Source organism: Mustela putorius, unplaced genomic scaffold (assembly GCF_011764305.1).
Source record: "Mustela putorius furo isolate JIRA1106 unplaced genomic scaffold, ASM1176430v1.1 tig00003853_pilon_pilon_pilon, whole genome shotgun sequence".
In the NCBI taxonomy this organism is placed as follows: Eukaryota; Metazoa; Chordata; class Mammalia; order Carnivora; family Mustelidae; genus Mustela; species Mustela putorius.
Genome location: NW_025422005.1, coordinates 36,971,024 through 36,982,725, shown reverse-complemented (window position 1 = coordinate 36,982,725; position 11,702 = coordinate 36,971,024). Strand labels below are relative to the sequence as shown.

Sequence of the window (11,702 nt, the reverse complement as noted above, 5' to 3'; positions counted from 1 at the left end):
ATGGAGTCTGGCATTGGACTCCCTGCTCAATGGGGAGTCTGCTTCTCCCTCTACATTTCCCCCCTGCTCATGATTGCTCACGCTCTCTCAAATAAATAAAATCTTTAAAAAAAAAAAAAAAAGTGTCTGAAGACTCCATTCAGATTATTTTCTCCAAAAAGGGGACAGGGAGAATAATTTTAAAATCTTACTTCTAGATAAGTGATTGGTGCTTTTGATTTTTAAAAAAGATTTTATTTATTTGAAAGTGAAAAAGAGAGAGCATGAGTAGGGGGAAGGGCAGAGGGAGAAGCAGACTCCCACTGGGCAGGGAACCCAACATAGGGTTCGGATCCCAGGACCCTGAGATCATGACCTGAGCCCAAGGTAAATGCTTAACGGAGTGAGCCACACAGGTGTCCCTGATTGGTGCTTTTTAAAGAGAGAGTGGGATTAGAGCTTCTGTTTCTGTTTGTTCAACCTCTACCAAAATGTCAAAATTCTTAGGGTACGCTATGACATATTCTGTGAGGGCATAAATGGTCTCAAATCTGATTCTGTATTGGCCTAGGAGCCTAGGACAGGGCCTGGATACACATAGCAAGTCTTGATGCTTTGGATAAAGGAAGATTAAAGAGGCAAAATAAAATAAAATAAAATAAAATCTCTGATTTTCCACTTCAGTGGTGACTTTTCTAGTATTTCTGTACATACACTTCCCACCTAGTCCTCACAGTTCCAAGACCCCAGGGACAGAGATCTGCAGGGCAGTGGCAGGAATGGAAATCTGAGCTCACAAGGCACTTCCTGGCTTCAACAGACTGCGAAGGGTTCTCCCCTTCCCTACACAGTTCTTGGATTTGGAAGGAATTTATCAGGAGGTTCTCTGAGGCAGGAGGAAGGGCTGTAACACCATTTGGAACTGAAGAAAGTTTACATTTTGATGTTTGTGGAGCTCTACTCCTTAGACACCAGGCAGGCTGGATATTTGCTGCCCCTTGGGCTCCTGAGGAGCAATTCTTATCCAACAAATGGGGAGATGGTCTCCACCTCTACCTCTTTTGCAGGTCATTGCAAGGACTGCGAGTGTGAATAAATAGGAAGGTGCCGGAAGTACTGTCAACCCAGTCATTATTCAGGAAGTCAGACACATTAGACCCCAGGGAGTCAGTCAGTCAAGTATTAAGGGAAAGGCTGCTATGTTTCAGGCAAATTAGTTCTGACTCTTGCTCACAGGGGTTAATAGCTGAAGGAGGGTGTCCATTCAGGTAATTTCATTCCACCCACTCTGTACCCAGTGTCCTACCACCAAAGAGGGCCTTTCCTGCCTTCTCAAATTTCTTGCCCTTTCTCCCCTAGAAGCTGCTGAGTCTCTACCCTCACCTTCCAACACCACCACAAGAGAACTTTAAATTCTTGTAACTAAGAGAAGTGCACCAGGCATGTCCAACATCCAACACGCAAATCACATTCACCATGGACTCAAGACACATCATCCCATCCCCCGCCCCCAATGCTCAATCCAGGCCCCGCTAGACTGTTAGTGCTGGGGCACCTGGGAATGCCTGAGGATTAGTATTTGGGTCAGCACCAGGGAGCAGGACAAGGTGAAAGTCCAACTCCCTCAAACTGCAACCTAGGAGTTTCTCCTAGGTGCTGCCCTGTCCGTGGTGCTGGGGACGGTCAGAAGTAACCAGTTCCGGTTCTGGCTGCCTCAGCTCAAACCTAGCTAGGGAGGTAGACCAGGAGGCATAGATGATGAAGCACAGTCCAGCTCTGGAAGTTCAGCAGGGGAACATGTGGTTCATAGTCCCCTTTCTTAAAGTGGGGAGTTTTAGACTTTTAAATTGAGCCCCCAGCCTTGATCTGGTGCCTTTCCTTCAGAATACTGTGCATACTAATTAGCTGGGAGTTTTTTTAAAATGCAGAATCTGATGATTCAGTGGGTCTGAGGCGGAGCCTGAGGTTCTGCACTTCTAACGAGCTCCTGGGTGATGCTGAAGGTCTACAGACCACAGTTTGAGTGCAAGGCCCTAGAGCACTCATTTCTCTGAGGACTGAGGACTGATCCATAAGCCCCATAAAGCAGGATTTTGCCCCTTTGCTTAGTGATGTATTTCCAGTGCCTACACTGTGCTTTGCACGTTGAATAAGTACTTGTTAGAGGAGTGGCCAGTGCTCCCTTAGCCATGGGAACTGGGAATAATCTCACACAGCAGAGAAATCCCCTAACTGAATACAATCATGTGCACATCCCTACCAGCTTCTGGGATGCAGCAGGTGGTAGCATTTTGCTAGGCCCACTATGTGCCCAGCTATGGCTTAATCACATCCTAATCCCACTTCATGAACCTTTGCCTGATAACTGACAAGGGGCTCACCCCGTGGCAACCCAAGATCCCATACAAAGCCCACTCTCTATTTCCCCAGATAACTCCCCCAGGTCACCAGCCAGCACACCGAGCCCAGAGAAGAGTTCTTCTTCTTCTTTTTTTTTTTTTTTAATCAAACCAGCTTTAATTAAAAAAATAATAACCCAATAAGTCCTACGTTTTTCAGATGTTGGGGCAGCCCACCAGCCCCCCTTTCAGTCCGGAACCTCCTGGTCCTTCTCATCTCGGAGATCTGGAAGAACTGTCCTCCAGGACTGGAATAACGCAGCCAGGTGTGTCTGTTTGGAAGGGGCGCTCTCTCCCAATAAGACAGGTGCAGACGGGGAAGGGAGGGGTGGGTGCAAGTCTTCGAGGAAACGGAGCAAGACAGCAAGGGAGTCAGGAATCCAGGAGTCTGACCTCTAGTGTGTTGTGAAAACAGGAGGGAAGGCGGAAGAAGTTTGGAGCCAGTCGAGAAGGCGGCGTGAGAGCGAAGGTCTGGCTTCCGAAGGCTCGGGGCTCACCAGAAACTGGGGAGGAAGCTCGCCCGCGGCGATCCAGCTCCGGGATTTGGGACCCGATACGGCGCCCCTGGGGGGAGCGCCCCGAGGCGGGCTCACAGTTGGGGGGTAGGGGGTGGGGCCGGGGGGAGAGAGAGACGGCTGGAGGGTGCCCGCATGGGGACAGCCAGGTGTCAAAGGTGCGCTGGTTCCCCGAGGCGCGCTCCGAGACTGGCAAAGACCGGCAGAGACGGGGCGCGCGGGGCGGGCGGCCGCAGCGGCTCACAGGTAGCGCTCGAGCCCGGGCGCGTAGCCCGGCGGCCGCAGGTAGGCCTCCCCGGGGCCGAGCGGGCCGAGCGCGGCGGCGGGCCCGGCCAGCGCCAGCAGGGGCTCGGCGGGGAGCGGGCCGGGGCCGGGGCGCGGCGCCGGCAGCCCCAGGCGCTCGGGGCCCGGCGAGTAGAGCGGCGGGGAGGCTGCGGCCGGGCAGGGGGCGAAGGCTGCGGCGGCGGCGTCGGGCGCGGGGCAGCAGGGCGGCTCGGGGGCGCCCAGCCCCGCCAGCTCGGGCGGCAGGCTCACCAAGCTGTCGACGCTGAAGAGGCGCGCGGGCGGCGAGGGCCCGGGCGCGGCGGCGGGTGGCGGCGGGGCGAGCAGCGCGGGGCCGGGCGCGGGCGCGTAGGGCGCGTAGGGGAAGGGCGGCGGGCCGGCGGCGGGCAGCGCGGGCAGCTCGGCGCGCTTGAAGCGCTTGCGGCGCCGCAGGAAGCTGCCGTTGTCGAACATGTCGGCGGCCGCGGGGTCGAGCGTCCAGTAGTTGCCCTTGCCCGGGTTGCCCGGCTCGCGCGGCACCTTGACGAAGCAGTCGTTGAGCGTCAGGTTGTGGCGGATGCTGTTCTGCCACTTGCGCGGGCTGTCGCGGTAGAAGGCGAAGCGCTCGGTGATGAAGCGGTAGATGGCGGCCAGCGTGAGGCGGCGGCCCGGGGCGTGCGCCAGCGCCATGGCGATGAGCGCGATGTACGAGTAGGGCGGCTTCCCGCGCTGCAGGGGCCGCCGCCGCCGCCGTCCCGGGCCCGGTGCGGGGGCGGACTCCGGCTCCCCGCGGCCCGCGGCCGCCTCCTCGGGCTCCGGCCCCGGTTCGGCCCCGGCTAGTGGCGACGGCGGCGGCCCCGACGGCGCGACCGAGGGCAGGGCGGGGAAGCCCGAGAAAGCGGCGGGCGGCTCCATGTCGCTGCGCCCGGTCATCGGGATGCGGCCGCCCCTGCCCGCGCAGCTCGGAGAGAGCAGGGGCCTCCGACCCGCCTTATATGGACGCGGCCCCCCTCCTCTGTCCCCCCCAAGCCTGGGGAGAGGGCTCGGATCTTCCCCCGCCGGCCAGCGCCTCCTCCCTGAATCGCTTCCCCAATCCCCTTACCATGTTCACAGTCCCCTACCACCTACATGTCGCCCCTCCCTTGGTCTCTTCCCTTTGGGTCAGTCCTTCCAGACCAAGCCTCAATCCCTTCCCCATCTCCACTGGGTCGGTCCGGTCCTGGACCCATCCCCCTCCCCCTCTCTGTGGGCCTCTCCCCCATCTCCCTCCTCTTTGGGTCAATGCAAATCACAAATCCACCCACTCAGTGTACTCTGGGGTGGGGGGGGCCCTCCTCACTATGCTCCTCCCAGTCCGTCCCTAGGTCTTTCTCTCCTAGCCTTCTCCAGGTTCTTCCTACCCCAGATGGGGTAGAGATGAAAGTTCCCCAGGACCACCTTGCCAGCCTTTAGCGTCCTGACACGGTGCTGGTCTTGGACATTAAAAGGGTAGGGTAGGGGCAATGGCAGAGCAAGAAGGCCTACTTTGTCCTGGGAGAGGACATTTGGTGGCTCCAGGGTCACCACCTCCTCTCTCTGCTATCTCCCACACAACCTTGTTCCTGTCCAAACCATTTGTAAGCATCCTTTGAAAACACAAAATCCTGAAAAGTGATCCAACTGGCATATTTGGGGATCATGGGACTGGCTGCTTTAAAATCAAGAGCCCCCAGTAAGTCCATAACTTGAAGTTGCCTTTCTGACTGCCTCTTGTCCGTGTGCCTTCTGTTCTAAAGAAGGTGCTCCCTTTCTCTCTCTCTGTCTCTCTGTCTCTCTTTCTCTCTCTCTCTCTCTCTCTCTCTCTCACACACACACACACACACAAACACACACACACAACATACACACTGTGGAGATGCACAAAACACAGGCCTACATAACTCAAAGTTCCAAGGACCAGTTGCTGGGTCAAGAGAGACCCCCCAAGTGCTTCCACAGCCTGGAGGTCTGAGAAAACTGCTTACTGACCCCAAAAAGCCACACTCACATTTCACTGGGGAGGGGGAGGGTTGCCTTAGCGATTTTTATTAAAAACTCACTCTGGGAAACACCACCTACTACCACCATCCAGAGGTGATGTCTCTTTGAGTTTATTTCAGGAAATCTCTCCAAAGTGACAGGAGAACCAGCCCTAGCTTGAAGGGAATCAGAGGATGAAGACAGCTTGCCTTAAAGAGGCTTGTCTTGGGGGACAGGCAAGATCAAGGAAGCAGGGCTGAGGGTAGATGAGGCAAGTGAAGGAAGGGCCAAGGCGGAAATTTAAGGGGGCACAAACTCTCAAGGTGGTGTGAGTGTGGGACTGGCATGGGAGGGCCCTAGATGCCTCATTCATCAGATTCTGGCCCTGGTGTGGCAGCCCTGGGGTGCAAATGACCAAAGCCAGCTACTGCAGGCCTGTGGCTGAGGGCTTCCAAAGCCAAAGGGGAAGCTCAAGGTCCCCAGTCTCCAGCTCCATAAAGTAGCAGCACTATTACTGAGTATTTCATTCGCTGCAGTGCCCCACTTCAGGGTAAACACCTTGTGAGGTCAGCACCATTACAATCTCTGTTATGCAGAGACGGAAACTAAGGCTCAGAGAGGTTAAGGGATCTTCCTAACTTCACACAGCTAGTAGGCAGTAGGGCCAGAATTAACCCCCGAGTTCAGAGCACCAGCTCCATGACTCTTCTGAGAACACCATACTTTACATTTGAGACTGCAGAAAAGACTTCATCTAGAGTTGTTCCAGCTCTGAGCAACTTTGGCTGCAGAGCTGAAGCCTGGCCTCTCTCCTGACCTCCAGGTCAGCATATCCAGTGTCCGCAGGACATCAGCCTCAATCCCATGTACCCCTGACCCCATCTCAGTAAATGGGCCCTTGCCCCTCACCACACAGAGCAGGACTAATGAACATCATTTTGGGCTCCTCTTCCCCTGTCACTCCCTTCATCCCAGCCATCTGCAAGTCCTGTCACTGTCACATGGAGCTCAAATCCACCCCTCCTTCAGGTGTCTTGGCCTCAGTTTAGCCCACATCACTCACTGAGCACTGCCATGCCAGGCCCTTCCCCAGTGCTCAGGGAAGACTGAAATGGAGAGACTCTTGATTTGGTGGGGAGATGGACAGAGACAATTACCACTGTGGGAGAGGGGGGCAGAGAGGGCTGTAGAAGCAGAGGGGAAGGGGGAGATGACACTCAGTGAGTGAGAGACAACCCCCCAACCCTACAACCTGAGGATCAGCCTGGATTGTAGGCACAGATTTCCTGCCCTTGTGCCCTCTCCACATTACATTCTACTGCTGAGCACAGGCCTTACAGAACACAAAACAGTGCAGGCACCGTGAGCAGCTCACCAAAGATGAGCAATGGCAGCAGCAGGAAATCCAGTTGCAACAGTCACGTGACCTGTGCCCATTTGCTCATTGGAGCCTCAGTTTCCTCATCTGCCAAAGGGGGGCAATAACGAGCCCTGCCCACATTGTTAAGAGATTCAAATGAGATCATGTATGAAAGGTACTTGGCCCACAATGGCACTTGCTAACGGGAGATTTTTTTTCCTGCTACCCAATTGGCATTTCCAGCATTAAACCAGGAAAGGAAGGAGAGAGGCAGTCCGAGAAGTGACTTCAGAGCCTGCATATTTTCAACCAGGCGCAGCGTAACCCTGTAGCTGGACTGAGGCACAGAACCAGAGCCACACTCTCCCACCTTCCCTTGGGGCCAAAGGCCCCTCTGGAGGCCCCTTACCACAGCCTGTCTCACACCTACAGATTTGCTAGGGGTGGGGACAGGGAGGTTATGGAGAGTGGCTCTTATTAACTCCCATGACTAGCTGCAATTTTCTTATACTTTCAATTTGCCAATCCATGTATAGAGCCTTGGACATAGTATATGTTCAATAAATGAAACTGAAGGTGCACTTAGCTATGCTCATCCTGGGGAGGGTGGGGGCAGAGAATGGAGCCAAAGGGGTGAGAACCCAGACTTTTCCAGTTCTTTCTGCCTGCCTGTCCCCTCACCTCCCACCCCCACTGGGCCTGCTTCCCGGAGCCGAGCAGGCCGGTGTCAGGGGGTGGCCCAAGGGCTAATCCGTGTTTTCAGCGTGGCTGGGCCCTCTTTTCACAGGCCCTGGGCCGGACGGGATGCGGCTGAGCATCCGGGCATAAGATGGCCAGTGAAGGCGGCCCCTTTCTCATGGGCCTGGATTCCAGGCGGCCCAGCGTCTGAGTGGAGCCCCTGGGGCGGGAGGAACACAGTGGCTGGGCTGGGCAGTCCTTTGTCTGACCACGCTGGGTGGATATTCAGGCTGGCAGGAGGGATTAATGGCCAGGGATTGGCCCTGGGGCCGGCCTTCCCACTGCCCTTTGGAGGCCAAAGGCCCAGGTCAGGGCACATAGCGTTGATGGCTCCCTAGATAGGAATGGAAATTCCCACCCTGTCCAAAGCTGTTAGCATCAGCCCCCAAGGCTCCCTGCCTCCAGCCCCACCCCTACAGAGGCACCATGAGCCAAGATGGGCTTCGAGGCAAGGAGCAAAGGGTGGGGGCCAGACCTTCCCAATCATTCCCCCTGGGAAAATCCTTTTAGGTCCTTGCCCTGAGATGCATGGCCCGTCTAGGAGGGCCTATGACTGCCGCTCCTGAGCTCTGGAGAGAAAGAGCTGTGTTAACCCAGTGAGTCCAAGGGGCCAGCCTGAACTGTCACCAAGCTTCTTAAGGCTTTCTGGAACATTCCTCAAATACCACTAGAGACCACTCTAGAGACCACTCTAGAGTCATTTACTCCTTAAGCCCCTCATCACAGCATCATGGATCAAATAGCCCAGAGGCTGAAGAAGGAGTTCAGGAACCAAAGAAACTTTCAGAGAAACCCCACACCACCCCAACCATCCAGGGATTCTGAGGGCTGCTGCAGGGCCTCCTCCCTCTTCCTCCCAAGACTAGAACTGCCCAAGATACTGCTCCTTCCTCAGGAGCCTGAGGAAGATGCTTCCAACCTGGCTGGAGGTGATTGGGCCCCCATTCTGGTATGGTCTTTTCTAGCCAGACTGCTCCTGAAACAAGTAATGAAGGCAGCAGCCCCAAACTTACCCATAGGGCCTGAACCCTGTGGAGTGTTCTCTGGGCTAAGGGGCCTGAGCAAGGCTCAGGAAAGGGAATAAGATCAGGCCTGACTCTGGGGAGAGCATCAGAGAAAAACCCATGAGGAGGATGCTGCTGTATGTGACTCTTCATTCTACAAGCACTTCTACTGGGCAGATCCCAAAGATCTGTGTCCAGGCTGCCTCAGGTGCTGGGCTGGTAGGGAACCAGACTGTTCTTGTCTTCACTGTGCCCAGGAGTAGACAGCCACTCCCCATACATGGTGGTCAGTGTGTGACGTGGGCAGAGAAGGGACTGTAGGGGCCCAGATGTGGGATCTCAGCCAGACTGGAAAAGTCAGGAAAGCTTCGTGAAGGGGGTAAATCCCTAATGGGCCAGATTGGCAGGTCTCAGGCTGAAATAGGGCTCATTCTGTGCCCCCCATCCTCTCTGTCACTGCACATACCTTATCGACTCTCCATGGATCTGTCTCCCACACTAGATTGTATGCATTGTGGGCAGGTACACACGTCACTCATATGGGGACCCTGGGCACTTAATGCCGGGCCTGGCACAAGCTGATGGTATATAAACACATATCATGTGGCTGGAAGGATGGCTGGATATCAGAACGAGATCACTGAAGGGACAAAGATCTGAGAGCAAGAGGATGTGACCCATTATTCCAGGAAGTCCAACACTTACTGTGTTTTTCAACAGAAAATTACGTGAGTGAACATATACAAAGTTGTTGGGACACTGCCCGGCCCACCTCAATGCTGTGTGTTAGCTGCTGTTATTGTTATTACTCCCTGTAGTTAGTAGAGAGTGCCAAGGGACGGAGACAGCGAAGGTAGATGGGGTCAGACTGTAGATGACTTTATTTGCCAGGCTAAGGAGCTCCGATCTTTTGAGACAGCAGGTAGCCTTCGGAAGTTTTTCAGGGGACTGACATGGTCAGATGGCTTGTTGTGACCAGTGCGGCCACAGAGAGACTACAGAGGGAAGGGACTGAAGGCTGAGACCAGATGGAAGGCTGAGCAGACAGTGAGGTAAGAACCAAGGCTCCGCCTCTGGGAGAGCATCAGACCCCTCGTTCCCATTCACTCCAGAAGGACAGAGAGGAGCCCTCCAGCTGCCCACCTCAGACAGTGGCTTAAACCTCCACTTAAACCTCCACTGCCGCATAGTCCAGGAATGGGCCGTCACCCCGCCCCGCTCTCTCCTTCTCCAACCACCTCCAGTCACCCAGACCGTCAGTTCCCAGCAGTTTCTCTCAGATCCGTCCTCCGCTCTCATGCCTCTGCCTGGCGGTTGTTCAGGCCAATACCAGTTCTCACAGAGCCCAGGGCAGTAGCCTCCTGGCTGCTCTCCCAGCCTCCCCCTCGGATTCCACCTCTCCTTGGCAGCTCGAGCGATGCCCCACTCCACAGCCCTGCTTGAGCACCTTCGGGGGGGTCCCCTGACTGGCGTGGCCAGACCCGTGGCCCCACTGCTCACCAGTCGCCCGTGCCCGCTTCCCCTCCACGCTCACACACGCTCTGCAGGGCTGCTTTCAGCCAAGGGCCAGGGCCTCTCCCACTCTGAGCCTTCGCTAACTGAAATGAGCACAGCCTGCTTTGCCAGCTTTAGATACAAATACCGTCTCACTTCTTTTTCCGACCAGCCCCTCAATCTCCTCAGCCCTTTATGAATAAGACGTCCCATGCCTCCCTCTGACAGACTCCCCCGACTGGCCTGGTGTACCCCTCCTTGCCCTTCAAGGGCCGCTCTCAGAAGATAACCACTTTATCTGCTGGAACACACTGCCCAGTATCCCCTTCCACGCCCGTCCCCAGGCAGAAGGCCCGCCGGAGCCTCTAGCTCAACCCTACCCAGAGAGACCTGAGTGCACGCCCTGCGTCTCCCTCCCTCTGTGCCCTGTTCCTCCTTGGGCCCGATGCCAGGCTGCAGCAACAAGGCTCCGTGAGCCTCGCTGAGTGACTGAGGACCTGGCTGAGTGAATGAATGAATGAGTGAACGATGCGTGATCATCTAACAAATGACCGCACGTGTCTGGAAAGGCACAGGATCCTGGTGCCTGGTTCCAGCGAGGACTGTGCCTCGTGCCTCCCCTGCCTCTCTGCTCAGCTCTGCAGCCCTGGGCCGGGATCCCCCACGCGGTCCCTGCCCCTGCAGGGTCCAGGCTGGGTTCAGGCTCAGACTCAGACAACTTCTTGGCTCAGCCCTGAGGGTGTAATTCCAGCCGCTCCTAAACCACGCCCCCGGCATCTGAAGTATGTTCCCTGTCATTTCGGGCTGTCAGCATCTGTGTTCCGCCATCTACCTCATCCCCCACCCAGGGCAACCTCAGGGCTCATAGGCCTCCCTGCTTCTCATTTCCAGGGACGCTGGGGGACTGGTGCCATCGGCCAGGCTGGCTGAGCCGAAGAAGTCTGGGTGGGAGAAGAGTGAGTCTGAATCCACCGCTACTTGCTACGTGACCCTGAGCTAAAGGTCCAGCTGCCGGACACATAAGCCCGTGGTGCCCAAGGAACTCTGCGATGCCCCAGACCTGGCTTCCCAGCCTGTGGGCTCCTGAGCCCAAGGAAGGCATCTGGAAACCACGTGGCCCCCAGAGCTGTCTGTCAAGGGGACAGACACTGTGTCTCACACATAAGGATGAAGGCTTTCCAAATGGAGATCGGTGCTGCTGTGATGGGCAAATACCCACATTGTAATGTTTTGAGTCTGTGGATACTGAAAGTACAACTGCTCTAAAATAGAGTCACTGAGAGGTATTTTGCCTTCCAGTTCTTAAACCACTGCTTTAGTCCACAGTACGCCTTCTTTACAGTTTTGGATATGGAGCTCCAGACAGAGAAGAGATACACCTCAAGTCCCAGAACAAGTCAGTGCAATGCCTCGGACCCTGACCACTCCCGTCCCCACCCCTGCCCCATCTCTGTCTGCTCCATACAAACTCAACAGTGTTTATTAAAGGCCTGCCTTGTGGCAGACTCTATGCCAGACACGAGAGAGCCAGTGAGGACCACCCGCTGTCCTATCTGCGGGGGCTGATGTTGTCTGGGAGATGGGTAAGCATGAGGCAGGGAGAGAACACAGTGAACAAAGATTTTGTGCTAACTTCCTAGAGAAGGCACTGAAGGACTGGAATGAGTCCTTATGACATGAGGAAGCCATGTCATAAGATTCCCGTTGTTTGCAGTGTGGAAGCTGGACGGGTAGTAGTTTCTCTTTTAGGATGTTTTTGGCGGCAAGTAACAGAAAATATCAACTCAAAGTGATTTAGGCTGGAAGGAAATCTGTTTTCTCCCTGACAAGAAGGTCAGAGGGAGGATGTGGTTAGGGCTCTGGCTCCCCTTCTTTTCTGTGATTCTCTTGGCTCTCCTATCCCTCATGGGCCGACTCCATCTTCAGGCTGGTGGCAAGATTATGACAACGTCCA

General features: G+C 55.5%; 1 protein-coding gene across 1 annotated transcript; it reads right to left on the bottom strand.

Annotated features, from left to right (window-relative positions):
* Positions 1–2,494: 2,494 nt before the first annotated feature.
* FOXE3 (forkhead box E3) lies at positions 2,495–4,087 on the bottom strand. Its single transcript, XM_045063422.1, has one exon. The coding sequence runs from the start codon at positions 4,085–4,087 to the stop codon at positions 3,134–3,136; it is 954 nt and encodes a 317-aa protein (XP_044919357.1). The 3' UTR covers positions 2,495–3,133.
* Positions 4,088–11,702: the final 7,615 nt, after the last annotated feature.